The sequence below is a fragment of the Phodopus roborovskii genome, unplaced genomic scaffold, assembly GCF_943737965.1.
Source record: "Phodopus roborovskii unplaced genomic scaffold, PHOROB, whole genome shotgun sequence".
Classification (NCBI taxonomy): Eukaryota; Metazoa; Chordata; class Mammalia; order Rodentia; family Cricetidae; genus Phodopus; species Phodopus roborovskii.
The window spans coordinates 21,750,410-21,769,277 of record NW_026126459.1 but is presented as its reverse complement, the minus strand read 5'-3'; the positions used below and the strand labels follow the sequence as shown (position 1 = coordinate 21,769,277).

Here is an 18,868-nt window from a genome sequence, read left to right as displayed (position 1 = left end):
TGCTGGTCCTCTTCCTCTTCTTCAGACTTTGCCCTTTGACCCTGCTTTTAGAAGAACCTGGGTATGTTTTAAAAACTGTTACACTAACATGGAAATAGAGAACTTCTGCATCTGGGTTTTGATTTTAATCAGCAATTACTGTCAACTATTACACAATGTCCCCTATAATTCTATTTTAAGGAGTTAAAATGTGAATTTTAACTAATACAAGGTCAGTATATAAGGAGGTAAACAATTTAAGAACGTAACTAGATAACTGTAGTGCATTCTGCTTATTGCTTTATGGGTTGTGTGATTGTCTCGGGGTTTCTATTGCTGTGGTAAAACACCATGACCAAAAAGCAAGCTGGGGAGGAAAGGATTTATTTGGCTTATACTTCCAGACTATAGTCCATCATTGGAGGAAGTCAGGACAGGAACTCAAACAGGGCAGGATCCTGGAGGCAGGAGCTGATGCAGAGACCATGGAGGATGCTGCTTACTGGCTTGCTCCTCATGGCTTGCTCAGCCTGCTTTCTTATATAATTCAGGACCAGCATCCCAGGGATGGCACCACTCACCATGGGCTGGGCCCTCTCCCACTAATCACTAATTGTGAAAATGGCTTACATCTAGGTCTCATGGTAGCATTTCCTTAACTGAGTCTTCTTCCTGATGACCCTAGCTTGTGTCAAGATGACAAAACCAGCCAGTACAGTGACACACTCTCCCGGGACTACATTCTATGCCGTAGAGTTATTTAATATGTTGTGTTCATTTATTCAGATTATATTTAGAAAAGTAAAAGCTGTCTTTCTTGCTGTATAACATATGTATTTATATTTACAAAATTCTAAATAGTGTAAGAAATTCTTGGATTAAGTGGTCCTCACATATGTGGGGGTGACTGGTGGAATGGTACTTTGAGACTATTAGGGACACAGTGTGTTAGACATGAAAGGAGCCTTCAGTCCTGATGCCTTTTTACTTCACAATAAAGGTCACTGGACCCCATAAAGAAGAACAAGGGACAGTGAATGAGTGTACAAGCTGTGACTCAGGTTTTCTCCCATTTCTCAGAGCTGCGGCTTACCAGCTCTGTCATTAATGTCCCACAACCCAGGAAGAACCAAAATGACATTCGTTTACATCACATTTATTTCCTCCATTGTTTATCTGATGGATTCTTTGCTTGGCAGTTCGGATGTGCCTGGCTCTCAGTTGATTTCCAAATTCCCAGTTGCTGCCATAGATGCTGGCAATAAGGATGTCTGTCTCATAGCCTTTGGTTTTCCGGCAACTGAGCTGAGCCCTGGAAGATAATGCATTGGTCAGGTGACATGGAAGGTGTGCCTGTGACCAGCTTCAGGCTCCCATCCAGCATAAGACAAAGTAATAGAGAGCTATTACTGTGGACTGTGCCCGAGCAGGCCCAGCTCATCATCCTTGCCACTGTGCACTTGCTGACTAACAGGAAAGATTTCCACCTCCCCATCTGAATCAAGAGGGCTTTTGAGAGACAACAAAAGCTTTATGACTAACGTTCTTTTAGAAGGATGCAATCTTATTTTGAATATTAGAATCTTTGTGTATTTTGATTGTTTACAGGGGAAATGGGGTAAACTATTTCAAAGGGGACACTTAAGAAAATATATAGTTGCTGTGCTAAGACTCAGGCAGATGAAATCTTTTTTTTTTTCTTTACATCACTCAGGTTGTGTCTTGAGAAGGATTCTCTGTAAGTCCTGGAGGAGGCCTGGGGAGCATCTGAGGAAGTGTCCTGCATTATGGGGTTAGGAGTCAGATGAGCCTAAGGTAAAGGAGCATTAACAGGGTTGAGGAAATGGTTTGTTGGTTAAATAGTGTCCATGGGTAGCATCATGTTCAATTGCATTATTAAAAAGAATCTGAAGTCCCTTAGACTGCTCAGTCCTTCTGGCTGAGACCCATATTCAGGGGGGCCTGAGTCAGGCCCATGCTGGCTTCCCAGCTATCAGTCTGGGGGGCCCATTAGCTCCTCCTTGTTCAGGTCAGCTGTCTCTATGTGTTTCTGCAGCCTGGTGCACAAAAGGACCGCGCGCGAACACATCCCCCATGGAGGGATAACTGCCTTAATCTAGAGACAGGAGAGAAGTCCTAGTCCCTACTTCACATGACCTGTCAGATCTACATGACCCCAAGTGGATGGCATTCCCCTACATATGGAATTGGGGTGGGGGGATGGGAGGGGAGGGTGGTTAGGGTGCATGTGAGAGGGCAGAGAGGGTAAAGTGAGGGAGGGAGGGAGAGAGGGAGAAGGAACTGGGATCGACATGTAAAATAATAAATTAAAAAAAAGAATCTGAAGGCAGTTGAATACCTTTGCATATTTATGTTTTTACCCATAGACAAATGCCACTCTCACCTTGAATCAGAGAAGTTTTTCTGCAATAAATGGTGATTAATGAAAAGATGCACAGTACTCAAGGTGCTCAAAGAGAACGTGAGAGTTGAGTGTTCAACTCTAAATAGGCTATTCATGCCACTCTGCTAAGGCCTAGGGAACCCTGAAGAAAGGAGGAAGAAGGAATGTAGGAGCTGGAAGACAGGGAAAATGGCTGTGACACACTGTTTTATGGGCCCTTATGACACAGTCAATACGACCTTGATTTCATAGCAGTTATGGCTGCCTACAGTAAACCTACACAAGACTTGGCCTATCAAGAGTCAATCATGGGTCAGGGAGGATGGGACCCCTGCCTCTCCCTCTTGAACTACTGATGGATTCTGGAGGAGAGAGTCATTATTTTCCCCCAGTTGTGTACCCACTAAAGAGCTCACCAGGCTCCAGGGGATAATTCCAAACTCATGATCACACAAACATCTCTGGATAAACTCACTTGGTCTCAACAGAACAACAGCAATGACAAAAATTCATGAATATGGGGGTGGTATAAGGTATAAAGTGGAGGGGGACTAGAGGGGGATTTAATATGTTGTATGAAACTGTCAAAGAAACTTGATAAAAGTTAAAAAGAAGTCCATTATGCATGTCTATATAGTGCTTGACTCTTGGTGCTGAATTAAGTCCCCAAAGTAATTTGAGTTTCTAAAATACTTTCTATGAAGAAACTACGGTTTTCACATTCATCAGTATTTTAAACTCTCCACTGCTCCATCTCTATCTGTTGTTTTTCTCTGCTTCTTCAACACTCTTTCCTATACAGAACCACCTGGCTGGCATAGACTGTTTGGTTCTTTGTCTTAACCAGAGAGATCAAAAGAACATGGGCTGATCATGCCCTCACCTGTTTGCTTTTTCAACCTCATCACCTTTGCTCAGGACTAGCCTGCTTGCTAGGGTGTTCCCGTCATGTTAACAGTACCTAGGAAGTCTGAGTCCCTCCTATTTATGGGAGGGTAGTCAAGGAAGTATAGGCAGCGAAGGGTATTTGAGGAAGTACCTGGAAGAAACATAGGAGTCCTTCTTTGATGACAGAGTTAGAGTCTAGGGTAGAAGGCTGGCTGGTCACTGAGTTAACGTTCTTGGGTTCTAGGAATGGCTTCTGATGGCTGCTCTCTAGAGTTGAGCTGTGATCCTACTTTGGGGCTGTAGAGAAATCTGGAGGCTTGACGCTTCTGTACCAAACAAGAGGAATAGTAGATCATGAAGCAACGACATCCCAGTCTTTCCACCCTTCACATTCTTTGCTGTCTTTGAGCATCTACACTAGCAGAAATGGGCATCACTGAGTCTGGGTTTCCAGTTCCACGAGGAAAAAAAGTCCTTGTTGGGCACTGGGATTAAGAGTCATAACTCATCAGAGCCGAATGCCTCTGGTTTTAGAGGAGTATTAAGATTAGATGATAGATGATAGAGTTTTGGCCAGTCATTATTGTTCTTATCAAAGATTTATGATAATTAGATTTAGAGTTTCTGTAAAAACCTATTGCCCATCAGTGTTCCTTGCATATCCAGGCTACTGCAAGAGAATGAGACAACTTAGACCATGACTCAGAATGAAAAGTGCAAAAAGAGAGCTGTGGATTTAACTCAGTGGTAGAGCATTTGCCTGACAAGCCTGAGTTCAAGCCTCTATGCTGAAAAACATGAATAAATGATATGGCTTTGCTTTGTAAGGCCAGTGCTCTGGGAAGAGTAAATTATGTTTAGGTGGGGAATAGGGAGCTCACCTTTTCCAGTTCTTGGTTTAGGCAGAGCCATACCTGAAACATGTCAAAGAGATATTTTAAAAATATCTCCAAATCCACCTGAAGTATAATGCTATCCTCCTTTTTCACTACTCACTAAGGACTTTCAGGTGTCACTGCTGGAAGTCATTCTTGATGCTTAAATTAAATCTCTAGGTGGTGGCTGGATCTTTCTCCCTAGTCTGTGCTCAGTGTTGGGGTATAGGGCTCTCAAGATTCCAGTAATTGATTTTATAACCTTATAAGAAAACCCTTGATTCTTTATCATTCTTCGTGATGTTTCTTTCCAACTCACTGTCTCTCTGTGTGACCTTATTAGCTGTGATGTAATATGAGAGGCAGAGGGACAGAACCTTGGAACTCAAGCCCACTCCCTGGTTCAGTGAGAAGAATTTCCCAAAATCTGTTCTGGCGAGGTCCAGGTCTGACTGTAATATTTTGGGAATTTCTGATGGGAGGTCTGGTTGGAGAAGAAGCCTTGGCTTTGCTGCTTACCATCAGTTGAGAGTGAGGGAGAACCACCTCATGCTCTTTCAAGAGGGCATGTACCACAACTATAGGCTTCAGAAGGTGGCAAGGCCCATAGCTAGCTACATTTCTGGACACAACACCCACTGCCAGGTGGATGTTATCCCTTTTTCCAGACTATCAGAATAGGGCCACTTACCCAGTCCTGGGAGGCGCAGGTGGCATGGATGTCACAGAACGGTTGCTCATGCCTAAGAAAGGAGACATTCTGTTAAAGGTGTCTGGAAATGTCTCCCCAGATGCCAAGCTCACATATTCAGTTAAGAGACTCGCCAGTCAGTCAGAGTGGGAGGGGCCAGACTCATGGTAACATAGAACCTGTTGGAGGAGGATAGGATGCAGTACCAGATAGCTGTGAAGCATAGTCAGTTGTGGTACTAGAAAGCTATTCTCAATCAAGCTGGAGAGTCAACTGCCTCAGACTCAGATACTGCCCCTGGAGGAGCCATTTCCAACTTTCTTACTTTTTATAGCATGTTTTGGGGAGGGTCAGTGTGGGAAAGTGGTGTGTGTGTATAGAGCAGAGGTCAGCCTCACATGTTGCTCCTTAGATCTATCTACATTGCTTTTTGAGACAGGATCTCTTACTGGCCTAGAACTCACCAAGTAAGGAAAGGCCAGCAAGCCCCAAGGATCTACTGACCTTCACTACCTCATGGCTGAGGTTACGAGCACATGCAACAATACTCGGCTTTTCAAATGGGTTCAGGGCCTGAATTCAGGTCCTCATGATTGCATGGCCAGTCTTTTCCTGATCAATTCTCCACAGCCTGTGGATTTTATATTGTTTGGGATGGGATATGATGTATCCTAGGATGGTCTTGAACTCACTATGTAGCCAAGGATGGCCTTGACCTCTTGATCCTCCTGCCTCTATCCCTAGTGCTTGAATTACAGGCATTATATAATGGTAAGTATTGAATCCAGGGCTTTGTGTATGCAAGATGAAAACTCTTACCAACTGAGCTACATTCTCAGCTATGGAAAAATGGATACATTTTCATTACTCAAAATTTATCACCTGTTCTCTTTAGGAAGCAGAACAGCAATAGCAGCAGTTAGATCCCAAATCCACATTTTTACAGTGTGGGCATTCATAGAGGGATTCCCAAGACTCTGCATTGACTTCTATAGAAATCAAGTTTGCTTAGAGAGAGAAGAACATCTTTCAAGCATGAGCAAGTGTTGCCCTTTGCCATTTGACCTTAGAGGTCACAGTGACAATGTCTCAATAGATTCTACCAGAACAAATTTACTTGCATGGGTGTGATGGACTAACTTTGAAGATCAAAGAAAGATCTGGACTGCTTATATTTAAATATTCCCAAGATTTGTACTTATTTGAGTTCTGTTTTGTGGAGAGACCCCCCAATATTTGGATAGTGCCCCTTTGCCTATTGTACCCACAGGCAAAGTACCTTCAACCCTTTAATGGCATTTGGAGGTCCTTGAATTAATCCCATTTCATCCTGACAGATGGCTCAGTGACATTGGCATCATATGGGAGACATATCTGGATCCTCAGAACTCAAGCCCACCCTAGGACTCATGCTTAACAAGAGACATGGATGATTTGAATAATACAAAAACCAAATGAACCATGACTGATGGGTTCTATTCTGGGATGAGCAGAGGAAAGAACCCCAAATATGGCTTTGATGATAATTACACAGTCTTGAGTATCTGGAAACTAAAATTTGTGCTAGAGAGATAGCTCAGTGGTTAAAAGCAATTGCTGCTCTTTCAGAGGGCCTGAGTTCGGTTCCCAGTACCCACAATGGGTTGTACATAACCACCTCTAACTCCAGCTGTATCAGATCTGATGACCTCTTCTAGTCTCTGAGGGCATTTGTACACACACACACACACACACACACACACACACACACACACACACACCCTAAAAAGAATTGCAACTCGGTCACTAATTCCATGTAAATCTTTCCACTATTCTATCTCTACTAAGCCCTTCCCACAGAGCTGGGAAACCATTCCACTCTGTGCTAGTTGTCTCTTTTCTATTGGAAAGAACCACATCTGATTGAATGCTAGGACTTCTCAGTCTCTCAAGAGTAATTTCTCTGTCTCCAGATTCTTTCTGTCCAAGGGCTACAGATGGAATGTTGTGGCCCATGTTAAAACCAAATCACCAATGTGATGGTTTTTGGAAGCAGGACTGTGGGAGCCAGACTTCTCACAAATTGGATTAGTATCCTTGTTAAAAACAACTCCTGTGCCATTTCCACTGGGAAAAGGAAGTGAAAAGGAGAACGATGATCCAGGAGGTAGCCTGGCTCTGGTCAGTAGCAGAGAAGCAGCTAACACAGAGAAGTAGCCCTCATCAACAATCAAATCTGCCAGCAAACTATGAGAAATAAATTTCTGTTGTTTATAAGCCACTAGTCTATGACATTCTACAGCAGCAGTGTTAACAGACCAAGATTTCAGGTAAGTGGGCTGGATGGAGAAATGTGTTTATGGAGGCTTCCAGGAAAGTCAATGTTCAGCTTGACAGCAAGGAAGCCAGAGTTCAGCTGTAATCCAGACAGCAGGTCTTCAGATGAGACTTCAGGATAAACCCTTTCCTCTCAGATTCCTCCCCTTATTCCCGTATCCAAACCTTGGCATCGTTCTTTTTTACCTCGAATCCGAGCATCTTCCTGAAGCTGAAAGGGAATGAGGATTCAGTGGTGAGAGACTTAGAAGGCTGGTACCCCTGGGTCTTCAGAGGCGTCTAATTGTGGAGCACAAACATGCGGTGTGGTTTGAAAGTAAATGACCCCCAAAGGGAGTGGCACTATTAGGAGGTGTGGCCTTGTTGAGTAGGTGTGGTTTTGTTGGAGGAAGTGTGTCACTTTGGAGGCGGGCTTTGAGATCTCATATATGCTCAAGTCACGCCAGTGAGTCAGTTCACTTCCTGTTGCCTGTAGCTCAGGTGTAGAACTCTCAGCTCCTTCTCCAGCACCAAGTCTGCCTGCACACCACCATGTGCTGCCATGATGATAATGGACTGAACCTCTCAAACTGCAAGCCACCCCAATTAAATGTTTTCCTTTATGAAAGGTGCTGTGGTCATGGTGTTTCTTCACAGCAGCAGAAACCATAGCTAAGACACATCGGGTGGAGCTATACATTCCTTAAAAGAGTTTACATTGGTTTTGTATATTTCAAAGCTGGCTGCTTCAATGTGTCACCTACAACATGATGCTGGATAATAAAGTGAGTAGAGATGGGAGACACAGCTCATTACCCACAGCCTGAATACACAAAGAGCTTACTTATTTTCTTCTAGCTTTTATGCTTTGACTTTTCTCATGTTATTTCAAGGGATGCCCTGTAGACTTGGGAAGGGCCCTTTCAGGCCCTTTCTACTTATCTCAGTGTATACAGCTGCTGGTTGCTCTGATGTGGGTCTAATCAGAAATGGGGCTTGTCCTAATTGGCACATTTTATACTCCTTTGCTTGACTTCTTTCTAAAAAAGGACTTCTTGGCAGTTGTGGTGCACAACTTTAACGCCAGCATTTGGTAGGCAGAGGCAGGTGGATCTCTTTGAGTTCGAGGCTAGTTTGGTCTACAGAACAGGTACCAGGACAGGCTCTAAAGCTACATAGAGAAATCATGTTTTGAAAAACAAAACAAAACAAACAAAACAGACTTATTTCATGTGTATTGAGTGTTTTGCCTGTGTGGATAGCTGTGTTCCATGCATGCAGTACCTGTAGATGCCAGAAGAGGGCATCGTATCCCTGGAACTGGAGCTGCCTTGTGGGTGAGGGAACCCTTTTGCCACTGAACCATCTCTCCAGCACCTTGCTTGTCTTATCTTAGTATTTGAGTTAATTTTTTTTCCCCTTTCACTATGCCTTGGGGATCTGGTCTGAACCAACATGAAGTTTGGTAGGGAAGAGACTGTATCTGAATCATTCTAAGAGAAGGCACCAGAGAGGCCTTCTGTGGGGGACTGGGAGCAGATGGACTGTTAACTTCATATACATCCCAGCAAAAAAGGGTTGCCCCCCCCCACCCCCCATTAGCTTAGGTTCTGTCTGCAGGAGAATATGGTCTCAGGAGACTAAAATTCTAGGTAGAGAGAAAATACCCTGACCCCCAGAGGTAAAAATGGGTGGGACTATGACATTTCTGATCTCTGTCCAGCGCCCACTTGATCTAGTTAGAAGCAAAGCCTGCCGTGGCTTCCATGAGAGTAAGTTCCAGACGTTGCAGTAGGACACATGGTGTGACTTCTTGGACCACAGAGCGGGACCCAGTTCCAGGACCAAAGTGAAAGATCGAAAAATTTTAGTGTCTCCTCAGCCCCCTTGCTCATTATTCCTCTCCAACTAGGAAGAGAGGTCAATTGTTCCTAAGATGGAGGGGCTCCTAGTATGTTTAGAGTCTCATTTTAATGAAATTTTGTCTTTCTTTGGAGAACAAAAGAAGTGTGTAAAGAAGTTTCCTGCTTGCCCTTGTTTTCTGATATGATACATGGTCAAAATTAGATTTTCTTCTGATTATAGTCTATATAAGTTAATAGTAATTGTGAATATATTATTACATAGATAAAGAAGAGGTGTAGGAGTAAGAACAGGAGAGGGAGGGGAGGGAGAAGGGTGTGGATGCAGCAGGGGACTTGGTGGGTCTGAGGTGCCTCAGCAGTTTGAACAAGCTTAGCCTCTGGGGAAGGGCCAGCACTACAGCTCCTGCTTTAATATAATGTTTAAACATTTGATCAGTGTTTAGAAAAGAGATTGAACTCTGCATGGGGACAAAAGTTTAGACCTGGGCTATAATTTACACTTCCCCACAGTTCAGAGGCATGTCGTCTCCCAGGGCCACTCATGCTATCCCGAGGGTTCCCCTCTCTGTAGTCCCTGCTCAGCACTTCATATGATCACATCAAGAATTCTTTTGGGAGAATTTCTGGTAAATTCAATCCCCCCTCTGGTGTTTTACTATAGTTCCTCAGAGGGAGTTGTTAGGCATCTTCTTGCCGCAGTTGCCTGGGGTGACAAAACAGTCATATTCTTTGAAACGAACACCTTGGTAAGTGTTCTCAGCAGGGCATGGAAGAAAAATGATGTTAAAAGGCAGGGGACTTAGAGAATAAAAGTTTAACCTCACCTCCTTTTGGATGCCTTTAAAGGCTGTTAGCACCTGGCAGAAGAAAAACACACACACACACACAAAAAGATTATTAGTATCACTTTATCACAGAGTGAACTTATATTTAAAATTAAGTGACCTAGCCTCCAAGTTTATAGTGTATTATTTTATGTCATAACCCAATTGCTCCAGTGTGTCAAGTGTGAGTTCCAACAGGCTGGGCCGTTTTAGCCCCAACAATAACCCACAATGACTTCATCTCTACATAGATCTCCAAGCCAGTTCTCCATGTGAAAGCTAATGATATTTCTAAGAAGGGCTGGGCTCTGAAGAGAATGTTAGTGAAACTCAGTGTTACACTTCATTTCTGTTTAATCAGTCCTTTTGTTGAAACTGAGCACAGCTATTAAAATGAATACTGTTGGCCATGCTGGTGCTGGCTAATAGGCCAGTGCTGGAGGGGACCTTGAATTTGAAGTCAGCCTGAGCTATACCCTTAAGGACTTCTGGGTAAGACAGAAGTTAGAAGTTGCTTCTCTGTGACATGTGAGGGGGAAGGATCAGGACAAACAAGAGCAGACTATTCCGGTGAGAGAACTTGTTGAAGAGCACCAGAAACACACAAAGGGATAGATAGGTCAGTGCAAAGTGTGGGAAACAGACACACATGACAAGTTCTGTGAAATCTCCAGCAGAGAAGCAGCCAGCACCAGCCAGCAAATGGCACCTGAACACCTGAACGGTGGGGTAGACATTGTTTTTCTGTTGCTGCGAAGAGACAGCATGACCAAGGCAACTTCTAAAAGCAAGCATTTCATTGGCCTTGCTCAGTTTTGGAAGGTGAGTCCCTGGCCATCATTGTGGGGAGAATGGCATCAGGCAGACAGGCACGGCACTGGAGCAGTGGCTGAGCCTACATCTGACGCCAAGGAGCAGGCAGACAGCGAGAGGAAGAGGGGAAGGGAGAGAGGGAGGGAGCCTGGGCCTGGCATGGGCTTTTGAAGCTTCAAAGCCCATTCTTAGTGACTCACTTCTTCAACAAGAACACACCTCCTAATCCTTCCTAAACGATCCACCAACTGTGGACCAAGTATTCAAGCCGACGAGTCTGTGGGGACATTCTCATTCAAACCATCCTATGAGGTCAGTGGTAGGTACCCGGAAGGTATGGTACCCTACACTTGCATCCCCAGACATGAACACTGTTAGAACAATGTCTTGGTTACTTTTATATTGGTCTGATAAGACACCATGACCAAGGCAACTTATAGAAGAAATAGTTTGTATAGGGTTTAATGTGTCAGAATGTTAGTGTCTATGATGATCATGTCAGGGAGACTGGAAGCCACGCCTTGATTCACAAGCACGCGCGCGCGCGCGCGCACACACACACACACACACACACACACACACACGGGGTGGGGTGGGGATAACTAGGAGTAGCATGGACTTTTGAAACCTCAAAGCCCACACCCTAGTGGCACACCTCCTCCAACAATGCCAATCCTCCCCCTTCCTAATCTTTCCCGCAAAGTTCCACCAACCGAGGACCAAATATTCAAGCAGATGAGCCTATTGCAGCCATTCTCATTGAAACCACCACAGATATCAAGCTGGAGAGAGGCTGAGCAGGGCGTGGAAGCATGACACCGAGCTGGGTAACCTGAGATGGCTGTCTAGCTAGGACAGCTCTGGCCTCAAGGCACTGGCAGCAGTGTGACACCGTGGCTAAAGCAAAGAGTATCCTGGAGGGTCTAGCCCAAGGCACACACGGAAGCCAGCACCCACACTACCACCCGGGCGAGCCAGAACACAGGCATGAGACGTATTTGGAACCTGTTGCATTCCCCACAACAGGCACAATGGGCGTCACTAGTGACAAAATCCAGTTGCCATCTGGTTGAGAGGACCCAGAGAAAAGGTGAACACGAGTTTGAGTGGGCCTCCTGCATTCCAGTGTCTTGGTGACAGTGTGTCCTGATTCAAAACCACCATTCCCAGAACAGCAGAGGCAAACCTGTAGCTGGCAGGCCATCATGGTGGTGGTAGTGACTGGGGAATCTCTGCAAAAGTTGGAGTCCCGCACAGCGACTCCTCTCAGCAGGGAGAATATAACTAATATAATTTGAATAATCGAGGCTAGTAATATGCCCCTAGACAGGTAGTGTCTGTTACAAATGACAACTGATCAGACTGGCACTTTGAGGGGAAGCAGACATTGTATTCAGCTGTGTACCCACCGAGGCACTTACTACACTCCAGTGAATAGTAGCAAACTCACAGAACAAAGAAAGTGAATGTGGGAAAGGGATGTGTAAGGAGGGTGTGTGTAAGGAAGGTAGGAAATGAGAGCGAAGGTGACAGATACCGGAATGTACTATACGCATGTGTGGAACTTTCAAAAGAACACATTTAATAAAAGAAAAAGGTAGCTGAAACTTTAAAGTTTCCAGGGTACCACTTAAAAAAAGACATCTGAATGATCTGCCTAAATGTAAGTGGACCATGTATGTGCCTGATGCCTGTGGATGTCAGAAGAGGGCGCCGGATCTCTCAGACCTGGAGTTACAGGTGTTGAGAACCAAACCTGGATCCTCTGCAAGTGCAAGAAGTGCTCTTAACTACAGAACCATTTCTCCAGCCAAGAAAGGTCTGTTTTTAAAAAATATTTTTATTAATTCTTTGAGAATTTCATGTGTATGCAAAGCATTTTGACTAAATAATCCTCTCACTGCTCCCCCTAACTACTAGATCAACTCCCACCTACTCCCATCTTCATGTGTCTTTTCCCCCAATACATCACCAAGTCCAATTTGTGCTGCCCATACACTTGTGTGTATGAAGCCATACACTGGAGTGTCGTCAATATGCCAGGAACTATGGCTTTAAAGAAAAATGATTCTTCCCCAAGAAGCCATAAAATGCCAATAGTTCCTCAGTTAAAAATGTGGGCTCATGGGAATTTCTCTCTGTACTCAAATGTCAACTGGCTTACTCTTGTGCAGATCTTATACAAATAACCATGGTTATTGTGATTTCATGACTACAAAGATCCTGTCATGTCCAGAAGACACTGCTTCACCCTGCCCTCACCAATTTCTGGGTCTTACATCTTACAATCTTTTTGCCTCTCTTCTATGGTGATCCTTGAGAATTTGAAGGAGAGAATATGATATAGGGTTTTCTAATTATGGCTGAATGCTCTGTAGACATTTATCACTGTGTGATGACAAGTTGTGAGTTTCTGGGTGAACCATCACCTATTGAACAAAGAAACTTGACACTATGTCCATTTAGTTCCACCCCTGGGACCTATAAACTTCCAACCATGGATTCTTAGCCAGTTTTACATATGCATGTATTTCCTCCTATGGAATGTCTTAAGTCAAATCAGAAAGTAGTTGGTTACCTACATAAAGTTCTTGCCACTATTGCACCAATAGGCACATTATGCCACATTTGTATAGTGGTTTATAGGGTTCACAGCTGGGTAAGATTATTGATGCTTCCTCCCTTAGCAGCCTGTAGACTTTCCAGTACTACGAAAGATCAGGAAGTAATCTGGTCAGCACCAAATTGATATCCCCATGTCAAGTGATCAAAGTATGTGGTCTTTAGCAATAGGATTTTACCACCAGCTTCTGGTGGGCATTCAAGAGCAATAGCAATAGTTTTTATTGTCTTGTAGGCTCCTGAGACACCTCTGATCAGCAACTTTGGAGGTGTTATATATCACACCTGACCTTGGGTTTTAAATCTGATACCTATGGTCTTTGGGAGAAGAATTATCCTTTGTGTAAGACAGCTCCAACTAAATTCTTTTATACAAGCCAGTGGCGGTGGTGCAAACTTTTAATCATGGCACTCTGAAGGCTGAGGCAGGTGAGTCTCTGAGTTTGAGGCCGGTCTGGTTTACATAGAGAGTTCCAGGACAGCCAGGGCCACATAATAGAGAGAACCTGTCTCAAAAAGACTACCCCTTCTTTTATATAAATATAAGATGAGCTGAGTATGAATATAAAAATAGTTTTAATCTGTTTTTTCCTCTGTCAATGTCAAGAGATAGCACTGATATATATAGTGGTGCTTGTTGGCAGTTGTTTACTCTCATTAATGTATCATTCCACATTTTCCTGTCCTTTATCATTGCTAATGGGGAGTTATGTGTTTGAGAATACATGAAGTAACCTGTCTGAAAACAAAATAAATAATATATAGACAAAGGCAAAAACTTTCTGAAAAGATTCCAACAGAACAGAAAATAACTCCAAGAATTGAAAGGTATCACACGCATCAAAATCTGCAGGGCAAAGGAAAGGTCTGTAGAGTGGAGACAGGTACAAAACAGAAAAAGGCTTTGCCAACTATTTACCGGAGGGGAATCATGTGTAGAAAGAACCACACCCTCCCAAATCTTCCCATCAATAATTGGTTAATAAACTGAACAGATGTTTCTCAAAAGGAGGAACAAAATGCTCAATAAACTTTTCAAACAGCGTGAACAGTTTATCCTTCAGGGAAATGAAAACTACATTGGTTTCCATCAACATCCACATAGTGGTTCAGGAACACGTTGCTATTCAGAACACTGCCAGCTGGAGTGCTCTCTATCCATGGACCCTGGAGCAGAGGACCCACATTCAGTTCATATCCTGACCCTTATCCCAAAACACTTGCACAGGGTTCCATCAACTGGTTACAGGGGGGTTGCAGGGAGAGAGGACAGAGCTGGGGCTCACTTGCAGTGTTCTTCTCCACCCTGGGTTTTCATCTATATCCTCGCAGATGGAGGTAGTAAGTACCATCTAAATGACCTAAATCAGCTTGGGGATGCAGTCATATCATATTTACTGTGTAGAATCAGCACAGCGATGCAATCACACCGAGTCCACGGGAGCAGCCAAACTTGCACTTACAAGTCTGTGGCTGTCACCCAGCCCTGAGGGGTTCAACAGCTGTGAAACCAAATGACACCACAGGACTCTGGTCAGGGCCAGATTGGTGGTTGGAAGCTGCACAAAGGTGTTGGGGTTCAAAGAGTAGTAGAAAAAAGCAAGAGGGACAGGGTGACCTTCATCACTAATCTGCCTAAAGGAAAAGACCCCCCCCCTTCTCCCACATGTCACTGTGCTGTCGCAAGCATCCCTGTGTACTTACCTGGTCCCACAGGGTTTCAGTGATTGCTAACTCCCTTTCCTGTTGGAAACAAGACAAATCTTGGCAACATTATCCAAACTCTCCAAGAGTCTGACCTGATGTAACACGGAAATGGTGGGATAAAAGATATTTCTTGGAACTGAAGTGAAATTCTAAAAGTTATTTTATTTTTCTCCCAGGTACCTCAGAGCCATATAAATACCCTGTAACCTAACCTGGAACTGTCAGGTATAGAAATGGCATTGGAATTATGATGTGGTCTTGGTATTAGTGACCTGCCAGCCTTGCAAACTCCTGAACCACAAAACCTATGTGCTACACACAAAGATATAATCTTTACCATACAGATTTTCTGTCAGAGCCTTGTCTTCTCTTTTCTCCCTGGAATCCAGGAGTCCCCCCATTCAAGAAACCAACACACGTGGCTGTCTTACCCACCTGTGATTTTATTGTCTCTTCAATGGATGTGCTAGAAAGAAAGATGATAGAAATGTGATGAGAAGCAGGAACGGGAATTTACAAGTTTCTCTTAATTCCATTTTACTAGTGAGAGTCCTTGAATTTTAGAAATAGTCATCATCCCACATCTTATATTCCACCTGGGGCTCCATCTTCTTGGTGTCACCAAGAACTTTGAGGACACCGCAGAACAGCAATGAAGGCAGCGCCTTACTTACCATCGTCCAGCCCATCACAGCTACATCCCACTCTTGTCTTTGAACTGCCTAGGACCTTTCCGAGGAAGTGCATGCAATTATAAAACTGTTGTCTTTGTGTTCTGAAATGCATTCTTCTGATAGGCCTGGGGAGGAAGCTGAGGAAGAACTTGAAAACTTTGCTATTCTGGGAAGCAGAACTGAAGGCCTTATTGCTTTCCTCAAATGTCATTTATTAGAAAATACAATTCTGGGGAAAGGAGATGCAAGGGAAAGTGGGTGTTACAGTGCATAGACCTCTTTTGGCTAGGGACAAAGTGTCAAAATAAAGAGCTATAGGCAAAAAGCCAGAGCACATCCATGGTCCCATAAGGTCTTACTCTTAAGTGCTACTATGCTGTGGAACAGTATTTGTTTAACTATATAAAGATGTTACGTTTGTTTATACCACATTTGTTTAATTATGTAAAGATGTGTTGCTGTTTTACCTTGCCTGCCTAAGGCACATGATTGGTCTAATAAAAAGCTGAATGGCCAATAGCTAGGCAGAGGGATAGATGGGGCTGGCAGGCACAGAGGAAAGGGGAGCCAGCCAGTGGGGGTCCAGCCAGCCAGGAATGGGGAAAGGAAGCAGGAAAGCAGGATGGACAGTAGATGGGGTAAAGGAGCCTTGGGGCAGCAATACAATAATAGAAATGGATTAAGTTTTAAAAAAGCAGTCTAGAAACAAGACTAAGCTAAGGCTGAACATTCATAATTAAGTGTTCATGTCAAGATTTGGGGGCTGGTGGTCTAAGAAAATCTGCTATACTATGAGAATGTCTGAGTCACCCTGGAGAGGGAATGGATGAGTATGGGGTAGACACATGGCAGAAGGGAGAGGGATGAAGACTGGTGAAACATGGGCAATCAGCTATCTCCATTCTGTTGGCTCATAAATAAACTCACTTCAGGTCTCATGGCCACATGAGGATTTGTGTAGTGATAACATACCAAAGGGACCAGGGGATTGGAAATGATTTGGAAGAGGCAAGTTTTCAGGCACCTCTGGACAGATCCCCTCAGATAGGATTTGAAGGGAGGGGAAAGTGATGGAGGGAAAAGTGTGTTTAAGAACCCAAGGACCCTTATGTCTCTGTCTGAGGTCCTGCCTGAACTGTTCCTGCCACAAGAAAGTTGCTTTTCCAAGGAACAGCATGATGGCCTGTAACCCCAGGAAATCCAGGAACATAGAGGATAGCAAAGGATTCCCAAAGAACGGTGAGGCCAGAAGATCCCTATGAAATGGATGGAATTGGGTAGAAACCTCCTTGGGAGACTATGCATAGACCTTTGCTAGCTAGAGTGTTATTTCTCCTGGACCATGAGGACAGCTGTTCCTCACTCCAGTTCAAGCAGTGCACCTTACTTCCCCCCAATTCCTTCCCATGAGTTCTGTACATCTTGCTCCAGGAGGTACAGAGAGAACAGAACTAGGATCCACCTGGGGCTTTGTTCTTAGAAGTATTTTATTTTTAATTCTCTCTCTGGTATTAATGGGAAGAGACAAAAGAGAGGTCCCCTGGGAGCAGGAGAGAGAGAGAGGGAGGGAGGGAGACTAATGCAAGAATGACCTGAATTTAAGGTAGGGAAAATGAACTGGGCACTGGCCCCCAATCTGTCTGTAGATATCCTGTGAGGTAACTGTGGGTGGTCTACTCTGCTGAGCAGCAAATCCAGGCTGTGACACATGCTTGCTAACAGGGAAGAGCCTGGATTCCAACTCAGGTGTTTCCATTCTGCTATAGTCTTTTGACTGCTGTAAACTATGTTAGTTATTGCAACCTGCCTGTTTTGTAGTAGAGTGCCTGGAAAGCTGATGGCATTACAGTTAGAAGAATGGAGTTTAGGGCCAGGATTCTAGGCTTTTTGTCAAGTCCCTTTGCCTGGATGAGTTTGCTTCCTCGTCTATGAAACAAGGGGAATGACCTCACTTCTGGGGTAAGCTCATTTCAAGCATTACTGTGGTCTGTGCTGCTTCTCCACAACAAAACAAAACTGTTCTTCAGTAGAGAACTCAAGACTCTGCTGTACCTTGTGGGCTTGTTCACATAAAATCACAAGGGGTCAGCCATTGTCCAGAAAACCACTCAATTTATTTGCTAAGATTCACCCCTTGGTTCTTTGTTCCACCTCAGGCTTGAGGCGAATTTAACCACTTAGAGCACTTAGGACAGGCAGTCTACAAGCCTATGAGAGACCCCTCTTTCTTTCTATCTCCTAATTCATATGAATTCTTACCTTGAAATATGTGCTTCAAGGACCTGAGTCAAGTTCCAGTTCCTAAGGAAGCTTTCTTAACATATAAGCTCACAGTAAACTTCCCCCCTTACTTTAGCTAATGTTTTCTGGGTTGTTTTTAGCTTCTTTTATTTAACAGAAATGATTTTTTTTGGTTTACTTTTTTATTATCTTAGTCTAAGGGAAGCGTGGTGTTGACTTTGATGGATACTATAGAGGACATAAAAGGCCCAGAGAATAATTGCTCTAAGCTTGCAGTACCCAGCCAACCCTTGGGGGAATAGCATAACAGGTCCACCTTCTTGGGTAGATTGCTCCTTCCACCAAGGAGATAAGGGGAACATGAGGAAGCCCCCATTTACACCACCCTAGGTGCAGCCAGATGGAGGTGGGAAGCAGGGCAGCCACTTCTTCCATAGACAGATCTGACCAAAGGGCCCTTGAGGGATGTTTGGTGGCCCCGCCTACCTCCTTTCCTGTTCAGATGTCATTCTTGCCTATATTTTGATATGACCAGGCCTCTGGAGCTGAAGATGGAGACAGTTTAGGCCCTGAAATAAATAAGAGGAGACACCCTTAGATGTATGATGAGAAGAAAGCACTCACTTTTTGAGCAGGAAGCTGTGTCATGGCTTAAGTAGTTCAGGAAATGTCCTTGTTTTCAGTGGGTCAGCATGTGTGTGTGTGTGTGTGTGTGTGTGTGTGTGTGTGTAGTATTCATAAAGAAATAAAGGTGAATGGTGAGTGGAAGGAGGCATTTGACCTAGAGTAGCTCCCCTCCAAAACCCGAGAAACTCAGATTTAAGATTTTAGGAAGGAGGCTGGCCAGAGGCTGAGATGAGCTCTAAGGTGAGGATAGAAAACAGCATAGTTAGTCATCTATCTACTGAGGGTGGAAACGTGGGAGATCAATCAGTTCTAGCCTTCAAGTGTTTTATGATCCAAACACATAAGGAACAGACCCTACTTGGA

At 44.0% G+C, this 18,868-nt stretch overlaps 1 protein-coding gene across 1 annotated transcript; it reads right to left on the bottom strand.

Annotated features, from left to right (window-relative positions):
- Positions 1–1,159: 1,159 nt before the first annotated feature.
- Positions 1,160–18,448, bottom strand: CUNH12orf54 (chromosome unknown C12orf54 homolog). Its single transcript, XM_051189078.1, has 8 exons — positions 18,365–18,448; positions 15,399–15,429; positions 14,961–14,999; positions 9,822–9,854; positions 7,340–7,364; positions 4,838–4,889; positions 3,423–3,597; positions 1,160–1,291 (listed from the first exon to the last, which is right to left on the bottom strand). The coding sequence occupies exons 1-7, from the start codon at positions 18,385–18,387 to the stop codon at positions 3,558–3,560; spliced, it is 243 nt and encodes an 80-aa protein (XP_051045035.1). The 5' UTR covers positions 18,388–18,448; the 3' UTR covers positions 1,160–1,291; positions 3,423–3,557.
- Positions 18,449–18,868: the final 420 nt, after the last annotated feature.

Excerpts from the sequence above, each read along its gene's own strand:
- CUNH12orf54 (XM_051189078.1), bottom strand. The coding sequence starts at position 18,387 with ATGACATCTGAACAGGAAAGGAG. Across the intron at positions 15,430-18,364 it reads ACATCTGAACAGGAAAGGAG|CACATCCATTGAAGAGACAA; the intron begins GTAGGCGGGGCC and ends CTTTCTTTCTAG. Across the intron at positions 15,000-15,398 it reads AAGAGACAATAAAATCACAG|GAAAGGGAGTTAGCAATCAC; the intron begins GTGGGTAAGACA and ends TGTTTCCAACAG.